General features: G+C 35.4%; 1 protein-coding gene across 1 annotated transcript; it reads right to left on the bottom strand.

Moving 5' to 3' along the window:
* Positions 1 to 11,736: 11,736 nt before the first annotated feature.
* LOC104674187 (taste receptor type 2 member 19-like) lies at positions 11,737 to 12,697 on the bottom strand. The gene is given in 1 exon segment (XM_010378447.1): positions 11,737 to 12,697. A coding segment is annotated over 1 exon segment (900 nt). The 5' UTR covers positions 12,637 to 12,697.
* Positions 12,698 to 22,087: the final 9,390 nt, after the last annotated feature.

Below are 22,087 nucleotides of genomic sequence, written 5' to 3' on the forward strand. Positions count from 1 at the left end.
ATATCACTGGTCAAAATTCTCTTTAAGGTCCTGACTTTAACTCCTATACCTGATTCCTGAATGTGCAGTAATGTTCTTGTTCCTTTTAAATTCTGTGACCGATGTCAAACAGGAAAGCATCTCAATATGCCAATGGATGAAATCAATGCTGTCTTTATGGAAAACATGATAATTTCCAAAACAGCTCAAATTAACTCTTATTCAAACACAATGTTCTTGCTGTAAGAAAAAATTTTCCACATTGTTGCTGAAGTGAAAGCTGATTTCTCACCTACTAGCATGCCAATGAAGAGTTTTTTAATTGTTCTGCATTTTTTTTTCCTTGTTTAACCTCTCCATAATTGGTATTCAGCAATTTCAGTTGTAGGATCAATTTTACACCCAATATTCAGATGACACATTGGTTGTATAACCTGGTAAAGGGAGCTTGGGCATAACTAGGATCATCACCAAAGTAGGTTTATTTTTTCAATGCCAGTAATATGTAGAATGAATCCCAATTTTTCCTACCAAAAACATTTAAGGTTTTCTTGGGAACCTCAGAAAGGCCAATGGTCCTTAAATCCTGGTGGCTACTAATACTTTTGTATAACTTATTGTTAACAAGTTCATTAATCGAAACACACACACATACACACACACAAATGCCCTCATGGATGGAAGGAATTGATGTCTTCTAATTTCCAAAATGAAAAATTAATTTCAGGGAGATCATTCAGGTAAAAATAGCCCTATTTTCCCATTTGGGCTTTTCAGCCCATTTTCAATATTTATCAAACTTATCTCTCATGCTGAGGCCTTTGACTAAGTTTTTCTCTAGAGTCTAGCTAATATTTAAGTATTTATTGTTCAATTAAAATACTCAGCAATTGTGTGACTATTTTGGGTCACTTGAAAAACACGTTTTTCATTAAAGAGTCTAGAGTTCTTTGTATATGAATATTTGGTTTCATTTTTCTCTGTTTAATTGATTTTTCATTTCTTAATGGTTTAAGAGGAATAGATGTTCGAATCAGTCTCCAATCTTGGATTTTATTTCTTTTCCATTTTTATAGTGTAACTGTTTCTAAGAGAGGATTTTGGAGTCAGACTGCCAAGACGGGAAACCAGATTTTCTGCTTCATATAGCTGTGCTCTGAAACTTCATTTTACAACTACTCTCTGCCTCAGTATAATCATCTGGAAAACTCAGATGACAATAATATTCTCTTTGGGTGTTCTTTATGAGGAGTAAGTATACTATTTGTATAACTGCTTTCAATTTTACCTGTCTGGTACAGGCAGGAACCAAAGATTATTAATTTTTCATATGATCTTGAGTTACTTGATACATGAAAGTTACCAGGGAGAACGTCCTTTTTTTTGGAGGGCAGGAAGGGAGACAGAGTCTCGATCTGTCACCCAGGCTGGAGTGCAGTGGCTTGATCACAGCTCACTGCAGCCTCAAACTTTTGGGCTCAAGTGGTCCTCCCACCTCACCTTCTAGAGTAACTGGGACTACAGGCATGCACCACAACACCAGGATAATTTGTTTTTATTTTTGTGTAGAGACAGACTCTCCCTGTGTGCCCAGTCTGGTCTTCAACTCCTGTTCTCAAGTAATCCCCTCATCTTGGCCTCCCAAAGTGCTTGGATACAGGCATGAACAACCACACCTGGCTGAGAACTTCCGTTTTCGAACAGAACACATAAGCTTCAGAAAAGCATGATATCCTTCTGCTACCACTAGGATAAGAGAAATAAAAGGCCGAAATTATTTTCTCAATTCATCACAGAGCTCTAAAAGCAAGAACTGAACTGAAATCCAGTACAAGGAGAGTCTTTGTAGATTGCAGTTATATATTCAGTGCAATCCCTATCAAATCCCAGCAGATGTTTTATCACAGAAAGTGGAAAACTACTCTTAAAATGTATCTGGAAATGCCAACTGACAAGAAAACCAAAAGAAATTGTTAAAAAATAATAAATTTGGAGGAATACACTTTATGATTTCAAAGCTTACCTCAAAGCTGCACTAATCAGGATTCTATGGTACTCGCATTATGGTAGACAAAAAGAACAATGAAACACAACGAGAGTCCAGAAATTAACACCAATATTCATTATCAATTGACTTCAAAAAAAGGACCTACTGCAATTCGATAGGAGTTCATTCTTTTTCTCAACTGACAATGCTGGGAAAAGTTGAAGAAGCCTACCTCAAGGAATTTAATAATCAATTTCCCTAAGCTCAAGGATAAAGAAAGGATTCGGAAAGCAGCAAAAGAAAATAAACAAATAATGTACAATGGAGCTCCAGTATATCCAGCAGCAGACTTTTCAGAGGAAAAAGACCAAGAGAGAGTGGCATGACATTTTGAAAGTGCTGAAGGAAAAAAGATTTTTAACCTAGAATAGTGCAACTGGAGAACATATCCCTCAAACGTGAAAGAGAAATTAAGATTTTTCCATAACAACAAAAGCTGAGGGATTTCATCAGTATCAGATCTGTCCTATACGAGATGTTAAAAGGATTGCTTTAGTCAGAAAGAAAAAGACATTAATGAGCAATAAGTGATCACTTGAAGTTACAAAACTCACTGGTAATAGTAAGGAGACAGAAAAACACAGACTAGCATAACACAGTAAATGTGGTGCATAAACCTCATTTAAGTAGAAAAACCAAATGATGAACCAATAAAAAAAATAGCAGAGTGGCTGGCAAGATGGCCGAATAGAAACAGCTCCAGTGTGTAACTCCCAGCGAGATCAACGCAGAAGGTGAGTGATTTCTGCATTTCCAACTGAGTTACATGGCTCATCTGTTTGGGACTGGTTAGACAATGGGTGCAGCCCACAGAGTACGAGCCAAAGGAGGGTGGGATATCGCCTCAGCTGGGAAGTGCAAGGGGCAGGGAACTCCCTCCTCTAGCCAAGGGAAGCAGTAGGGACCATGCAATGAGGGACAGTGCATTCTGGTCCAGATACTATGCTTTTCCTATGGTCTTCATAGCCCGCAAACCAGTAGATTTCCTCCAGTGCCTATGCCACCAGGGCCTTGGGTTTCAAGCACAAACCTGGTGACCATTTGGTCAGACACCAAGCTAGCTGCATAAGCTTTTTTTTCATACCCCAGTGGTGCCTGGAATGGCAACAAGACAGAACAATTCACTCCCCCAGAAAGGGGGCTGAAGCCAGGGAACCAAGTGGTCTTGCTCAATGCATCCCATACCCTTGGTATCCACCAAGCTAAGATCCACTGGCTTGAAATTCTCACTGCCAGTACAGCAGTCCAAAGTCAACCTTCACAGAAACAGAAACAATAAAATTCTACCAGAGGTATGAAGAGCAGCTGGTACTGTTTCTTCTGAAACTATTTAAAACAATGGAAAAAGAGGGACTCCTCCTTAACTCATTTTATGAGGGCAGCATCATCGTGATACCAACACCTGGCATAGACACAATAACAAAAAAAGAACATTTCAGGCCAATATCCGTGATGAACCTGAATGTAAAAATCCTCAATAAAATACTGGCAAACGAAATTCAGTAGCACATCAAAAAAATTATCCACCACGATCAAGTTGGCTTCATCCCTGGGATACAAGGCTTGTTCAACATATGCAAATCAATAAACATAGTCCATCACATAAACAGAACCAATGACAAAAACCACATGATTATTTCAATAGATGCAGGAAATGCCATCAAAAAATTCAGCACCCTTTCATGCTAAAAACCCTCAAAAACCTTCGTACTCAAAAGTAGGTATTGATGGAATGCATCTCAAAATACTAACAGCAATTTATTACAAACCTACAGCCAATATACTGAATGGGCAAAAACTTGAAGCCTTCCTTTTGACAACCGGCACAAGATAAGGATGCCCTCTCTCACCACTCCTGTTCAACATAGTATTGGAAATTCTAGCCAGGGCAATCAGACAAGAGAAAGAAATAAATGGTATTCAAATAAAAAGAGAAAGTCAAAGTGTCTCCGTTTGCAGATGATATGATTGTATATTTAGAAAATCCTGTCATCTCATCCCAAAACATCCATAAGGTGATAAGCAATTTCAGCAAAGTCTCAGGATAAAAAATCAATTTGCAAAAATTAAAAGTATTTCTATAAACCAGTAAAAGACAAACAGAGAGCCAAATCATGAGGGTACTCCCATTTACAATTACTACAAAGAGAATAAAACACCTAGGAATCCAACATACAAGGGATATGAAGGACATCTTCAAGGAGAACAACAAACCACTGCTCAAGGAAATAACAGAGGTCATAAAGAAATGGAAAAACGATCCATGCTCATGAACAGGAAGAATCAATATCATGAAAATGGCCATATTGCCCAAAGTTATTTGTAGATTCAATGCTATCCCCATTAAGCTGCCGTTGACTTTAATCACAGAATTGGAAAAAATTACTTAAAATTTCATGTGGAACCAAGAAACAGCACATATAGCCAAGACAATCCTCAGCAAAAAGAACATAGCTGGAGGCATCACACTACGTGGCTTCAAACTATACCACAAAGCTACAGTAAACAAAATAGCATGGTACTGGTACCAAAACAGATATATAGACCAATGGAACAGAACAGAGGCCTCAGAAATAACGCCACACATCTACAACCATCTGATCTTTGACAAACTTGACAAAAACAAGAAATGGGAAAAGGATTCCCTGTTTAATAAGTGGTGTTGGGCAAACTGGCTAGCAATATACAAAAAAACTGAAACTGACCCCTTCCTTAAACAGTATACAAAAATCAACTCAAGGTGGATTAAACACTTAAATATAAGACCCAGAACCATAAAAATCCTAGAATAAAACCTAGGCAATACCATTCAGGACATAGGGATGGGCAAAGACTTCATGACTGAAACACCAAAAACAATTGCAACAAAAGCAAAAATTGACAAATGGAGTATAATTAAACTAAAGAGCTTCTGCACACCAAAAGAAACTATCATCAGAGTGAACAGGCAACCTACAGAATGAGAATGGCAGAAAATTTTTGCAATCTATCCCTCTGACAAAGGGCAGAATCTACAAATAACTTAAACAAATTGACAAGATAAAAAACAAGCAACCCCATCAAAAACTGGGCAAAGGATATGAACAGACACTTCTCAAAAGAAGACATTTATGTAGCCAACAAACATATGAAAGAAAAGCTCATCATCACTACTCATTAGAGAAATGCAAATCAAAACCTCAATGAGATACCATCTCATGACAGTTACAGTGGTGATTATTAAAAAGTCAGGAAACAACACATGCTGGAGAAGAGGTGGAGAAATAGGAATGCTTTTAAACTCTTGGTGGGAGTGCAAATTAGTTCAACCATTGGGGAAGACATTCCTGGGATACAAGGCTTGTTCAACGTATGCAAATCAATAAACATAGTCCATCACATAAACAGAACCAATGACAAAAACCACATGATTATTTCAATAGATGCAGGAAATGCCATCAAAAAATTCAACACCCTTTCATGCTAAAAACCCTCAAAAACCTTCGTACTCAAAAGTAGGTATTGATGGAACGCATCTCAAAATACTAAGTGTGGTGATTCTTCAAGGATCTAGAACCAGAAATACCATTTGACCCACCAATCCCATTACTAGGTACAAATCCAAAGGATTATAAATCATTCTACTATAAAGACACATGAACATGTATGTTTATTGCAGCACTGTTCACAATATAAAAGACCTGGGTCAACCCAAATGCCCATCAATGATAGACTGGATAAAGAAAATGTGGCACATGTATAGCATGGAATACTAAAAAAAGACGAGTTCATGTCCTTTGCTGGGACATGGATGAAGCTGGAAACCATCATTCTCAGTAAACAAGCACAGGAACAGAAAACCAAACCCCGCATGTTATCACTCATAAGTGGGAATTGAACAATGGGAACACACGGACACAGGGAGGGGAACATCACACGCCTGGGCCTTTTGGAGTGTGGGGAGCTAGGGATAGCATTAGGAGAAATACCTAATGTAGATGATGGGTTGATGGGTGCAGCAAACCACCATGGCACATGTATACCTATGTAACAAACCTGCGTGTTCTGCACATGTATCCCAGAACTTAAAGTATAATTTTTAAAAATAGCTACAACAATCTTTGAAGACATGGAGAGTACAATAAGATATAAATAGTGAAAACAAAAAGTTAAAACCAGAGAAGATGGAGTTAAGGTGCAGAGTCCTCATTTGTTTTGTTTTTGTGATTGTTTGTTTGCTTATGTAAACCACACTAAGTTGTTATTAGTCTGAAATGATGGGTTAGAAGATAGCATTTGCAAGCCTCATGGTAATCTCAAACCTAAAAGCATAGAATGGATACACAAAAAATAAAAAGCAAAAAACTATATCATATAACCAGAGAAAATAACCTTCACTAAAGAGAAATAGGAAGGAAGGAAAGAATAGCAGACTACAACATAGCAAGAAAATAAATAATAAAATGACAGAAGTAAGACCTTATTACCATTAATAACATTGAATGTAAATCGACTAAACTCTCTAATCAAAAGACATAGTCTGGCTAAATGGAAATACAGAAAACAACAACATCATAAAACTCCAATCTGTTGCCTGTAAAAAACACACTTCACCCATTAAGACATGCACAAACAGAAAATAAAGGGATGGATAAAGATATTCCATGGCAATGGAAACCGAAAAAAAGTAGAGTACCTATACTAATATTAGACAAAATAGATTTCAAGACAAAAACTATCTGGAGATTAAGAAGGTCACCATATAAGGATAAAAGTGTCAATTCACCAGAAGGATATGTAAATAATTGTAAATATATATGTTCTCAACACTGGAGCACCCAGATATATAAAGCAAATATTATTAGAGCAAATCAAAGAGAACAGCCCCAATTCAATAATAGATGGAGACTTCAACATTCCACTTTCAGACACTGTCCTCCAGACAGAAAATCAACAAAAAAACATCAGTCTTAATCTGCACTATGGAACAAATTGATTATTAGATACTTACATAATATTTCATCCAAAAGTTGCAGAATAAACATTATTTTCTTCAACACATGGATTATTCCCAAGGACAGACCATATGTTAGATCACAAAACAAGTCTTAAACAATCCAAAAAACTGAAATATTACCAAACATCTACTCTGACCACGATGGAATAAAACTGGACATTAATAGCAAGAAGAATATTGGAAACTATACAAACACGTGGAAATGAAACAATATGCTCCTGAATGACAAGTAGGTCAACAAAGAAATTTAAAAGGAAATTGAAAATTTGCTAGAAACAAATGATAGTGGAAACAAAACATACCAAATCTATGAAACACAGCAAAAGCAATACTAAGACGGAAACTTATAGCTGTAAAAGCCTACATCAGAGCTACTACAGAGGCTATAGTAAACAAAACAGCATGGTACTGGCATTAAAACAGACACATAGACCAATGGAACAGAACAGACAACTTGGAAACAAATGCACACACCTACAGTGAACTCATTTTTGAAAAAGATGCCAGGAACATACACTGGGAAAAGACAGTCTCTTCAATAAATGATATTGGGACAACTGAATATTCATATGCAGAAGAATGAAACTAGACCTACACGTCTATACAAATATCAAATCAACATGGATTAAAGATGTATGTTTAAGACCTCAAACCATGAAGCTCCCATAAGAAAACATCAGAGACACTCCCCAGAACATTGGCTTGAGCAAAAATTTCTTGAGTAGTAATACCCCACAAGCACAGGCAACCAAGTCAAAAATGCACAATTGGGATCACATCAAGTTAAAAAAAACACAAAATTTCTGCACAGCAAAGGGTATGATCAACAAAGTGAAGAGACAACCCACAGAATGGGAGAAAATATTTGCAAATTACTCATCTGGGAAGGGATTAATAACCAGAATATAAAAGGAGCTTTAACAACTATATAGGAAATAAAACCTAACAAACTGATCAAAAAATGGGTGAAATACTTGAATAGGCATTTCTAAAAAGAAGATACACAAATGTCAAACAAACATATGAAAATGCGCGCAACATCATTGATCATCAGAGAAATGCAAACCAAAACTAAAATGAGATAGATATCATCTCATCCCAGTTAAAACAGCTCATATCCAAAAGACAGGCAGTAACAAGTGCTGGTGAGGATGTGGAGAAACGGGAACTATTGCACACTGCAGGTGGGAATATAAATTAGTATGACCACTATAGAAAACATTTGAAAGTTTTCTCAAAAGACTAAAACTAGAGCTACCATATTTTCCAATCTCACTTCTGGGCATATACCCAAAAGAAAGGAAATAAGTGTTTCAAACCGGTATCTACACTCCCATGTTTGTTGTAGCACTGTTCACAATAGCCAAGGTTTGGAAGCAACCTCAGTGTCCAGCAACAGATGAACAGATAAAGACAATGTGGTACACATATACAATGGAGTACTATTCAGCCATTAAAAAATGAGATCCTGTCATTTGCAGCAATATGGATAAAATTGGAGATTATTATATTAAGTTCAATATGTCAGAAACAAAACTGTAATGCTTGCACAGAAAGGCAAACATTTCACATTCTCACTTATTTGAGAGATCTAAAAATCAAAACAATTGAACTCATGGACATAGAGAGTACATGGATGGTGAACAAAGGCTGGGAAAGGTAGTGAAGTCTAAAGGGAAGGTGTGTCTGATTAATGATTACAAAAAAAAAGAAAGAATGAATAAGACCTACTATTTGATAGTAGAGCAGAGTGACTATAGTAAATGATAATTTAGTTGCACATTTTAAAATAGCTAAAAGTGCATAACTGAATTGTTTGTAAACAAAAAAGAGTAAATGTTTGAGGGGATGGCCACCCTATTCTTCATTATGTGATATTACATGCTTGTATCAATATATCTCATGTATCAAATAGATATATACACCTAATATGTATTCACACAACTAAAAATAAATTAAAAAAAAAGAAAATCCTAAACTTCCTATATCTGTTTACAGATAAGGTAAACTAATATGTCCATATAATGTTAAAATACCAAAAAATATAAAATTATGTTTTCAAATAAACTAAACACAAATTATGAAAAATTCCACAAATTGACAGTAATTATTTTCTGTAGCCTGTCAGTTTAAATTTAATTTCTAATATTCCTAGTTCAGTTTAAGACCTTAGACTAATATTAAATTCAGTGAGTTCATGAAAATCTTCGGATAATTTCTAGGTAAAGTGGAATACTGAAATGTAGTCACCAATCATAGGTTATATAATAAAAAATAAATACATGCAACTTTTATTCTTATATTTTATGGAATGGTTATTTGTTTGGATTACATTAACAAACAAGGGAGTTTTGTAGACCAAGCAAGTGTAAAAAGAATGTATATGACTATAGAAAGTTGTAATATATGTGCTTGATAATTTTGCACATCTGCCAAAATAGTTATTTTTAATAGACTCCAATTACCTGACTTCCAGTTTTCTCTACGGAAGAGAATTACTTTGATTAATGTAATGAATAAAAGTAGGAGTTAGAACCATGCTAGAAACAAGAATGGACGAGGAATATGACTGTTATGTAAGGTAATGGAATGTAGTTTGGGTTTTCAAGAAAAGAGTATCTTTGCCTAAAGTAATGTGTTTTGTTGCTATCTCTGTCTTCACTGTGCTTGATGATAACTGAAATCTCAATTTAATTATTTTAGCTGGGCTACATGAAGTCTGCCCTACACATGCATGGTATAGGGACCAGCCAAAGCTTTGGATAGTTTATATTCAGTAGTTTGGGTAGTTTATATTCAGTAGTTGGAGCTCCCATTTTCTGTCCGTCTTCTTTCTCAGATTTTCTCCTGACCTCCTGCCGCTCATGTTATCCCAAACTCAGTCCTCTGTTATTTCAACCCAGTAAGTCTACAGCTTTTCTACTGACGTTCTAGTCCTCTGCATGGTGCACACTAGGGCCAGCTATAAAATCAGGAAACTCACTCTTTGCTATTCCCTTGTTCCAAGTGCCGACCACTCTCCAGTATCTGCCTCTTTTGTTCATTCTCCATTGCCTATGGATGGCTGTTTTTAAAATATTTTATCCGGAATTTATAGAAAGTATCTGTGGGAGGCTTGGTCCTATGGGTGTTATTGGATCATTAGTGTAAGCAAAACTGTGTATATATTTTTACTACTTATCATGCTTTTCTCTTTCTCTGGCCAACTATTTCATGTAGAATACATTGACAGTCATTAGTTTTACAACTTAGTCTACAGATTCTGAATTATGGAGAAAGGCTGGTGATGGAATTGAGGAGAATATTGGCAGCATCCAGAGATCATACATTTGTATCAGGATGAAGTTGGAAAAGGGAGCACATTTCTGAATTATCAAATTTGGTAGTTTGAAAACATGTCCAAGTGCTTCGACACACCTCACATGAATAGATGGAGGCTTATTCCCCTACCCTTCAAAACGGGCCTTCATGATGTGTTTTAGTGTACCGTCTGTCTCAGAACTGACACAGAAGAACTGCCAAGGTTTAAAAAGCAGGCACCTTCTTGTCACATGTGCCCTCGGCGCCTTGAGCCAAATGCTGGAGAAACTATGGGGGAAAACAAACTAAAAATAGAAAGAGATGTCTGAGGAGCCTCAGCTCACAGCCCACCCCCAGTAAAACATATCATTAATACATTTCCTGTCATCATGATATAGATTTGACAGATGATTTTTAACATTTTCAGAATGTTTCATTCAATTATGATCCATAGTTTCCATAACCTCTTTAAATTGAGATTTTTTTAAGAAAGGGAATATTTGAATTTTTTTGAGGAATATTAGGAATGGGAGATAAAGGAGAACACTGAAAATTCAGGGGCTCAGAGATGTCTAAACAAAATAAATTGAAATACTTGACATCAGGTGTCAACTTCAAAAGAAGTTTTCTTTAATTCAAAAAGTAGAAGAAATGACTTTTCTAACTACACATAAAAAATTACAACAGCACTGAAATTATCATGATCATGTTTCTTCATTTCTATTATAGAAATGGTGTTTTTTTTTCTAAGCTATTCACATACTGGTATTAAACCTAGTACACTTTAGTACTGTTTTTGGTATACATATACAAAATTTACATATGTTTGTCACTCAAATTTTATAGTGTCCATCATTATCTAACAAAAATTCTATTCACTTTCTACAAAACATAAAATAAGAATTCATAATAAAATAAAACCTGCCCCAAAGATACATTCTCATCATTGATTTAGAATTGAATGTTTTTACCATCCAAAAAATTAGGTTCAAACAATGACAGTTAAGTACATATATGTGGTACAAATTAAAATGGAAAAGAGAAATGACGTCCTGATAAAAACTGTAAGTTCTTAATTATAAGGAGAGATAATAAATTCTTCACATGAAATATCACATGATGAACTATCATAAAGTATACATACATATATGTGTGAAATATACTCAGCTTCGTAGTTTATGGTCAGTGTTGTTATTCATACACATGCGTGCGCGCACGCACACACACACACACATATATATATATACCTATAAGACTTTTCTAGGTATCTGTTTTGAAATTACTCAAATACATACACTATGGAAAAACCAATGGAAATATAAAATATTCCAGATACTATCAGTTTGTTTTCTGCTAGAAGATACACGATGCTCCCCTTGTGAATCTACGGAGTTGAGGGTTTCTGTTATTTCACTCAGCATGTCACCGGCCCCAAAATGAAAAGAAAGGTCTGTTTTGGCTTCCTACTACCCAGAATCAGGATTAATGAGTGGAAGGAAGGATACATGACTGCAAGAGTCTGGCAAAGCAGGAACACAAGTTTGCTCTGCTGTGTCCTACTATTCCAAGTTGATGTGATTAGACACAGAAAGTAAATGCCAAATAACATGAGGAAGGAGATCATAGTTTGGAAAGCTTTTATGTGGACCTTGGTGCTGAGATCTTGAGATCCTTTGCCATGGAGCTGCATCTTCTTGAGATGTTTACACGGAGAACAGATTAACAGCAGAAAAGATATTAGTGTCAGAGTGAAGGGTGTGAAGTTTGCTAGTGTGGGTACAGCCATGTTTGAAAGGTGTATTGCATTCCTCAATTTGACCTTCCAAGACAAATTCCCTTCATATTCTTTTGTCCACACACTCTCATCTGTGGTAACCAGAGCAAGATTATGAATCAAAAATTGCAAGGGCCCCAACAGTATCACCAGAGCAACATTCTTAATCCTCTTCTTTAGGTGGAGAAAAATAAGGTTGCAGAAATTGTCAAATCTTGGGCAAACAAAATATGCTGAGGCTAGTAGCAACCAGATGCTGAAATGTTTGGTTATTGTCGAGACATTAGAAGCAACAATTCCTACTTCTAAACTAAATAAAGTGAAAGTAAACACAGTTGCATACCAATACACTAATTTATCCCAGAATAAACTAATTCTGGAAACCACCAGAGCAGTGAGAATTTGGTCAGCTGAGGAGATCTTTTGTGTCTTAACCCAGTCAATGACATTTACTAGAGCTATGATGCTATTGGCTACATTTCCAAGAACAAATGTAAACAATACCAGAACTGATAAAATAATAAGCAGAAATCATATCATGTTTGAACAAACAAAAAGAAAGAAAAAAATGCCGGCTTAATAACAGTGGTTGTGATTCCTTTAATAGCCAGACCTGAAATTTAATAAACACTTGATTTTTAAATGTGCAATAACATTTTCTGCCTTTAAATTCAGTGGTTAATGTCAGCAGGAAAACACCAGCATATGCTGATGGATGAGGCCAAAGCTGTCTTTATAGAAATAGAAAATATTGTTATTCTCAAAAGAGCTCAAATTCATTCCTCTTCATACAGTGTCTGTCTTTGCTGTATGCTGAAATTTTTTATACTGAGGATGAAGTGAAAAGTGAATTCTTATGTGTTAGTGTGCAAATAAAGGCATATTCTTTTTTATTGTTTTGCAATTTTTTTACTTGTTTAACCTCCCCATAATTTGTGTTCAGCATCTTCAGTTGTTACATAGGGAAATTTTAAAACCCAATACAGATATCAAACAGTAAATGTCTAAATTGTTTAAGGTGGTTGGTCATAACTAGAATCATATGAATATGTTTTTTTAATACACAATGTAAATACCAGAACCTAAACCTTTTATCAATATCATCCAAGATTATCTTGGAAAGTCCTGGGAGGCCAATACACCTAAAAATCTGGTTTCTGATAATGATTAATAGACACACATATGCTCACAACCTCAGGGGATGGAAGGAATTATTTTCTTATAATTCCCCAAATGGAAAACGAGTCCTCCAGGTGGAATTACTCGTATTCCACTCAGGGTTGTTGGACAATGAATAATATTTATCAAACATGTTTCTCATGCTTAGGCTTCTGGTAAATTTAGTCTCAAGTCTGCTTTTTGTTTAAATATTATTTAATTAAACTATTCAGCAATTTTATAAATATTTCTAAGTCCCCTACACTTTGTCATATAATCCTGCAGTATCCTCCCATCACAGGCAGAGTGACTACCTTGACCTTAGACTCCGCATTCAGTCGGGTAATTTGCTTCAGTCAGCAGGAAATTAGTAGACTTTACACGGAGATTTAAGACGGCTTCCATATTGGAGTTTCTTGCTCTTTTCCATTCTCCATGAGGACATCATCTGACTAGTACACTGTTCCCAGAAGAAGAATGAGAAACTAATGGAGTCAGAATGCCATAGATTGATCTAGCCTAAATCAGCCAAACTCTAACTAGCTTCAAGATGCAGTACGTGGCCCAACTCCAATCACCGCAGTCATCCACCGAACCTAACTTAGAAAAATGAAATCCAAAGACATATGAGACACAAATACCTAAGGCAGTTTGGGAGGATTTTTTCTTTTAGAAAAAACATAAGCGATATAGATATTCTGCTAAACTAAGACTGTGGGAAATATGTCCACTCTTGTTGTGTTAGGAATTCTAGATCCAAGGGAAAAATAGATGGAGAATGTCAAAGTTTTGTCATATGAAGTGGATAATTAAACCTAAAAGAAAAACCTATTGAAAAATCTGGAGTTGGCAGTTAACATCATGTCAAATTTCCAAAAGTTGCAACAAAAATCAGATCACTTCTACTTAAAATCTTTTGGAGTTATACATGAAAGTATACAAATAGTGGATTTTTCCATTCAGTATCTAATGAGCAGAGTAATAATTTTCATGGAACACTTCTCCTCATTAATATTTTTTATATTATAGCTAGACTGCACATTTAGAAATGGGCTAAAATGAAAGTGGAAAACATAGCAATGTATCATAAACACTCATGTAACCATTATGTAGGGCAAGACATGGACATTGCTAAGAGCCTAGGTTTACCTCAATGCCACTTCCCAATCCCCTACAACTTTCTTCACACCTGTGATAAGCAACATCCATAATTTATGATGATCATTTTTTTCAATTTTCTTTATACTTTACCAACTAGGTATGCAACCCAAAATTCAGTAGCTTGGTTTGGCCTGCTTTGAACTGTGTAGAGGTGCAATCCTATATGTTCTTATTCATGACTTCCTGGGCTCAACATCATGTATCTGAAATTTCATCACATAGGTACACGTACATGTGATTCATTTCTTTTCACTTCTCTAGATTTTTCTATTTTATGATTTTACTGTAATTATGAATCCATCCTTATTTGATATACATATGGGCAGCTTATTTTTTTGAGCTATTAGAATAATGCTACAATGAACATTCTTTCACATATCATTTGCTACAATTCCTTTGCATATATATAGCTGGGTATAGGATTACAGGGTCCTTGATTATCTCACAGTCATAGAAAAGCCCAAAACATGGTTTGACTAAATTTATTCCTGTCACTTTTATCTCCAGTCTCTTTATTGCTATTTGCATATATCAATTATACACTTAATCCAACAAGACACTACTGGTTTACACAGTCATGATTAATTTAGAGTTACACACTTATTTTTTATTGTCATTAATTGTTATTGCTCCTTGCATGTTCAACTTTGTATTTTCAGTAATTTTTGTTGTATCAGAAAAATAGCATTTTCAATTTCTGTTTATGAAAGTCTACTACTCTTTGGAAATGCTTAGAAGACATGATTCCTTTGAATTCCTGCTTCCATATTTTCTGTTAAAATCAGGTTGTATTTAGAATGTAGTTCTTTCCAACATATTCTATCTTCTACCTCTAGCTACTTTTCAGATTTTCTATTGATCTTTGGTGCCCTTTATTATTTTTTGTTAATTGGTTTTAGTTATCATGCCTACAGTTTGAGATTACAAAAAATATATGGAGGGATACATTTTACCACTTTTGGAAAAATCCTTGCAACATTTCTCTTGTGCGATTCTCTCCTCTGATCTGACAGAACTCCAGCAGTACATTAGGTGTTCTGATGATAGCATCAATGTGTTACCCAAGCAGTACATTAGGTGTTCTGATGGTAGCATCAATGTGTTACCCTCTAGCCTTGTATTTTCAATCTCTTTCTCTCTATGTTTCATTCTGTGTAGCTATTTTCCAATTTGCTAATTCTCTCTTCTACTGCATCTAACCGGTTAACACTGTCTATTGGATTCTCAATATTGATAATTCATGTTTTCGGTCTTATTGCTTTTGTGTTCAGAATCATCTTTTATTCTCCTTCCATAAATCGTTTTCCATGGGGGAACTGAACAAACTACTCTTAACACCATGTTCTTTTTACAGTGCTTTTGGTTTTTTGAATTTTTTGATTTCTGTTTCAGTATGTTAGAAATGAAAATGGTAACAATTTTCTTCTTTTCCCAATGCTTTGGTTAGAGAATAGAATAAAATCTTCATGGTAGAATTTACCTTCAATTTGAAAGAAACTGGAAATGAAGTTGATGTGAGTAGCTTTCTGGAGACAGTAGCTTGTCTTTTGCTGTGTCCTCACCACAAACTTTGCTCAGAGGGGAACTCAATGAGCAGCACTGAATCTCAGAATATCATTGCAATAGATAAAATACAGTTCATCAACAACAGCTACATCATTGTATTCCATGAATTAATTTTCACTTTGTTTACATTGTAGAAACAGTTGCCTGTGCCTTTGAATTCCATCATTATCCAAATGACATAGAGAAGATATGAGGGAAGATTTAGTTCTGTTTGATTTATTTAGGCCTAAAATCCTCTCTTTAGAAATAAGAGCTTGATCATGAAATGGTTTATTTATTTTTATTAAGTGATTTTATTTATACTAAAATCAAAATATTTTTATAGTGTTCCTTGGATTAGTTTAATATCATCTATAATCTATAATTGTTTTCTTAAGCAAAATATTTTAAACTGCACTGTACCTAACTTGCCAAATCTAAAGTATTCAGCTTGACTTGAAATTTGCTGTTTACTAATATAACTTTCCCATAATGACATCTCTTAGAAATTACATCGACGATATCCAAATTATGTGTGTAAATATTTCAGAAATAAATCATTTAATAAGATACATGTAAATGTAGATGATGATAGTAATGATGATGATGTCAGCTAAAAGGGAGAATGTTATTTAATAAATGTGATTTGAGTCTTCAAAGTACTAGAGATAAGGGTCATTGGAGAACACTATTATTCTTACTCATGGCTTTACTTTTTTTTTTTTTTTTCAGATGGAGTTTCACTCTTGTCACCCAGGCTGCAGTGAAATGGCACGATGGGTCACTGCAAACTCTGCCTCCCGGGTTCATGCCATTCTCCTGCCTCAGCCTCCCAAGTAGCTGTGATTACAGGTGCCCACCACTACATCCAGCTAGTTTTTATATTTTTAGTAGACAATGGGTTTCACTATGTTGGCCAGGCCGGTCTGCAACTCCTGACTTCACATGATCCACCAGCCTCGACTTCAAAAGTGCTTGGATTACAGGCATGAGCCACGGTGCTGGACACGATTCTTACATTAATCTCAGAATCAGGGCTAGAAAAATACCCTCACATAGTATTTCATCAAGAAAAACATGAAACCAACATATATCTAATGATTTACTTGAGACCTTTTTTTCATTTACCCCATTCTAAAAATTATGGCAAAAGTGACCTCTAGCAAAGAATACCCTCTTTTTGGCTGTTTAATTTTTTTCCACTTTCATATGAACTTAAACAAATACTCTGTGCACTTATAGAGTGTATAAACTGCATTTCATCTTTTAATAGCATTATTACCAAGTTAAATTCTCTTGACTGCTTATTTACCTTCTCAGCTATGATCACAAAATCTGGGTGATTTTACTATAGCAGTCAAAGTAGTTACACTAAATATGTTTTATGCCTTAACAAAATTATCTTTCTACTAATTTTTCTCTAATATTCAAAAAATTTGTAGTATCAAAATATTTTTCCTCACACATGTGTACATATGCATGGTGTTATAATCTTTGAATGGTAAAAATATGTGCAGAATTATTTCACTTAGGAATAAATTTAGAAAAATTGTCCTGTATATTTAATGTCTATATTATCATAATTTATTGGAAATTAACTAATTTCTGCCACATTGAAATGTTTTCATAAATAATTAAATTGGAAATAAGAAAAAAAGGTGTTTGGTAAAATACAGAAGCTCAAAATCTGATGTTTTGAAGTAAGAATAACATTAAGAATGTGGACGTAGACTTCCTGCTTATCTCTTTCTTTTTTAAATTAATTTAAAGAAAAGTTTAAAATTTTATCTTATATTTCTTACTATCATAATGTTCTATTCTTCTTTATTCAGCAAAAAATCTAATTACAATGATGTCTATAAGAATATGTTTTTTCAGCCTATTTTATATGCATTAATTTATTATATGTTTCTGCTTTTTAAATATTTTCATTATCGTGAAACACATATATAAAGAATTAAAGCCTAAATGTACAGTAAAGAAAAAAATATAGCATTAAGAGTCATGTTACCACATCTTGGTCATAAAATATAATTTGCCAGCAATCCAGACACTCCCCATTTGGGCCTTCCTGTTGATATCATTTCCATTGTGTTTCCTCCATCCCTTCTATCCCAATTGTTATGATAGTCACTCATATGTCTCACTTTAGAATTTTGACAACAATGTAATAAATGACAATTCATTACAAATATATTTTTGTATACTTTATATGAACAGAATTATACTGAATCTTTTTTCCATCTTAGTATCTCTCATATCTATGTAGTTCAAATTTGTTCACTTTCCTTTTTATTTATCTTCTTTGTAAACATGTCTCTCTAATTGGTTGATATTGATTGTTGTGTAGTATTCCGTTGTACAAGTGTGCCATAATTTATTTATACATTTTATCATTGATGGAAATTTGAGAGACTTCTCAACTTTAGCTATTAAACCTCAGTGATATGCATGTGTGTGCATGTGTATTCTGACAAAAGTGCAAATACTGGGTCTTCGAATGTGATCCATCATCTTAATCAGATAATGCCATACTCAATGTAATTGCACTGATTTACAATCCTGGGAGTAGTGTATGAGAATTCCCGTTACTTCATATGCTTTCCAAAATAAGTAACATCAGACTAGTTTTTATACCTTTATATTTATATAAAATATTAAACCTAACATTTTATAAGCCTTTTTTGATTATAATTTAGAATGTATCGTTTATTTAAAAAGTGTTACTCTGTTTAAATTCTATGACTATTTCATGCACATTTATTAATAATGAATTACATATTTATTCATACTCCTTTATTCGTTTTTCTAATACTTTTTCTTAAAGTTTTAAATACTCTTTTGTTATGAACAAGTGTAATTATACTAGATATATTTATTTTAACCAAACATTATGTCAAATTACTTTGAGAAAACATGATTCGTTAACAGCATCCTGAAAGGCAAATTTCAGCATTGTTTAACAACTCCTTAAAAGGACTCAAAGAAAAAGAAATGTTGAAATATAAAAATAGTCTATAAGCATAATGAAGTTGCCCATGGGAAAATACGAATTCTACCATTGCTGCTATAGAAAAAAAAAAAAAAAGGAGTAGTAATAAAGATACCATGTCCGAATTTTTTTAAGGCAGACCCAATATCAATGGACAAGATTCCCATAAGGGCCTGACCTTAATTTTTATGTGCAGTTGATTTCTGGTTGTGCAGTAATATTCTTGTTCCTTTTATGTTCTCTGACTGGCTGGGTATGGTAGCTCACGCCTGTCATCCCAGCACTTTGGGAGGTCGAGGTGGGCGGATCACGAGGTCAGGAGATCCAGACCATCTTGGTTAATGCGATGAAACCCCCTCTCTACCAAAAATAGAAATAAATTAGCCAGGCGTGGCGGCAGGCCCCTGTAGTCCCAGCTACTAGAGAGATTGAGGCAGGAGAACGGCATGAACCCGGGAGGCGGAGTTTGGAGTGAGCTGAGATCAGGCCACTGCACCCCAGCCTGGGCAACAGAGCAAGATTCCATCTCAAAAAAAAAAAAAAAAGCAAGAAAGAAAAAAAATTCTCTGACTAATGTCAAAATGGAAAGCACTGGGGCATGCTATTGAATGAGTTCAAGGCTGTCTTAATAGAAAACATGATAATTTCCAAAACAGTTCAAATTAACTTCTATTCAAATAATATGCCCTTGTTATAAGATAAAATGTTTCATACTGATGTTGAAGTGAAAGCTGAATTCTCATTTGCTAGCATGTAAATCGGGTCATTTTCTTATTCATCATTTTGTAATTTTTTCCTTGTTTAAACTCTCCATAATTTGTATTCACAATGGCAGTTGTTAAGGAAATTTTCTATTCTAATACATAAATCGTACATCAGATGCCTACATTGTTATATGAAGCTTGGTCAAAACTAGAATCATGACCACTGTTGAATCTTCATTTTTTTCCATGCCAGATTTAGTGAATTCCAACTTTTCCTATCAAAAGCATACAAAGTTTTCTTGGGAAGCCCAGGAAGGCCAATATTCCTTAAAATCTGGTTGCTGCTAGCTAATACTTTTGTATAACTTATTGTTAACATGCTCATTAACACAAACACGTACACACACACACACACACACCACTCATGGTTGGGAAAAATTACTGTCCTCTAATTACTAAAATGAAAAAATAATTTTCTTACTCGGGTTTTTCAGCACATTTTCAATGCTTATCAGACTTAATCTCTCATGTTTAGGACTTTGACTAAGTTATTCTCTTGAGCCTAATACTTCAATACTAGTTATTTAATTAAAATACTCAGCAATTTTATAACTATTCTTTGGGCACTTAAAAGTGTTTTCCATTGAAGAGTCTACACTTCTCTGTGTATAATATTCAGTTTTATTTTCCTCTGTATAATTTATTTTTTATTACTTAATGGTTTAAGATGAATGGATGTTAAAATCAGTCTCCAATCTTGGATTTTATTTCTTTTCAGTTTTTATAGTATAATGGTTTCTAAGAGGGGATCTTGGAGTCACACTGCCAGGACAGGAAACCAGATTCCTGGCTTGGTAAACCTATGATCTGAGACTCCATTTTACAACTACTCCCTGCCTCAGTATAATCACCTATAAAAAGCAGATAAGGCCGGGCGCGGTGGCTCAAGCCTGTAATCCCAGCACTTTGGGAGGCCGAGACGGGTGGATCACGAGGTCAGGAGATCGAGACCATCCTGGCTAACATGGTGAAACCCTGTCTCTACTAAAAAATACAAAAAGCTAGCCGGGCAAGGTGGCGGGCGCCTGTAGTCCCAGCTACTTGGGAGGCTGAGGCAGGAGAATGGCGTAAACCCGGGAGGCGGAGCTTGCAGTGAGCTGAGATCCGGCCACTGCACTCCAGCCTGGGTGACAGAGCGAGACTCCATCTCAAAAAAAAAAAAAAAAAAAAAAAAAAAAGCAGATAATAGGCTGGTGCAGTGGCTCAGGCCTGTGATCCCAGCACTTCGGAAGGCCGAGGCAGGTGGATCACATGAGGTCAGGAGTTCGAAACCAGCATGGCCAATACAGTGAAACCCTGTATCCACTAGAAATGCAAAAACTAGCCAGGTGTGATGATGCACACCTATAATCCCAGCTACTCAGGTGGCTGCACCAGGAGAATCACTGGAACCCAGGAGGTGAAGGTTGTAGGTAATCGAGATCACACCACTGTTCTCCAGCTTGGGAGACAGAGCAAGACTCCATCTCAAACAACAAACAACAACAACAACAACAAAAAGATAATAATAAAACTGTCTTTGGTTCGTTTTCTTAGGAGTTAATATAGTATTTGTATAACTACCTTCCATTTGACCTGTTTGCTCTAGGCAGGAACCAAAGATTGTTAATTATTGATTTCATCTTGTTTTACTTGATATTTAAGACACCAGTGAGAACTTACACTTCTTTTTTCTTTTTCTTCTGAGTCAGAATCTCCCTCTGTTACCCAAGCTGGAGTACAGTGGCAGGATCATAGTCCACTGCAACCTTGAGTGCCTGGGCTCAAGCAATCCTCCTGCCTCAGTTTCTCAAGTATTTGGAACTATAGGGATGCACCACCACGCCAGCTAATTTTTTAAATTTTTTGTAGAGTTGGAGTTTCTATATGCTGCACAGAGAACTCCTACTCTCAAAAGATCCTCCCACCTTGGCCTCCCAAAGTACTAGGACTACAGGCATGAGACATCACATCCAGCCTGCAGGAGGAGTGCTTGAAGGTCAGATGCTACCTAGAGCTTTGGCTCATGTCCATCCCAAGGTGAATCTACTCAGTTTGTCGTTATTACCTCTTCCTGAATGGGTCATTGAAATGGATATCTAAGGCAGCTAGCAGAATTGTCACATTCTTCCTGAACTGTAGAGTAAGGGACATTATTATAGTGGGACCAAGAGGAAGCCTCTGCAATTCTCCACTACTGGCAACACAATGTATAAAATATAATAACCGCATTCCCTAAGGAATGGAATTGGTCACTGCCATGACAAAACACTTGCAAGTTACAGAGGATGGTAGTCCTTTCTATAACCCAATTCACTTAACCTCTCTGGCCTCTGCTAAAACCAGATCGGTTATAAAATAAATACAGACTACCATAAACTTAAATCAACAC

The sequence above is a fragment of the Rhinopithecus roxellana genome, chromosome 10, assembly GCF_007565055.1.
Source record: "Rhinopithecus roxellana isolate Shanxi Qingling chromosome 10, ASM756505v1, whole genome shotgun sequence".
NCBI classification, from domain to species: Eukaryota; Metazoa; Chordata; class Mammalia; order Primates; family Cercopithecidae; genus Rhinopithecus; species Rhinopithecus roxellana.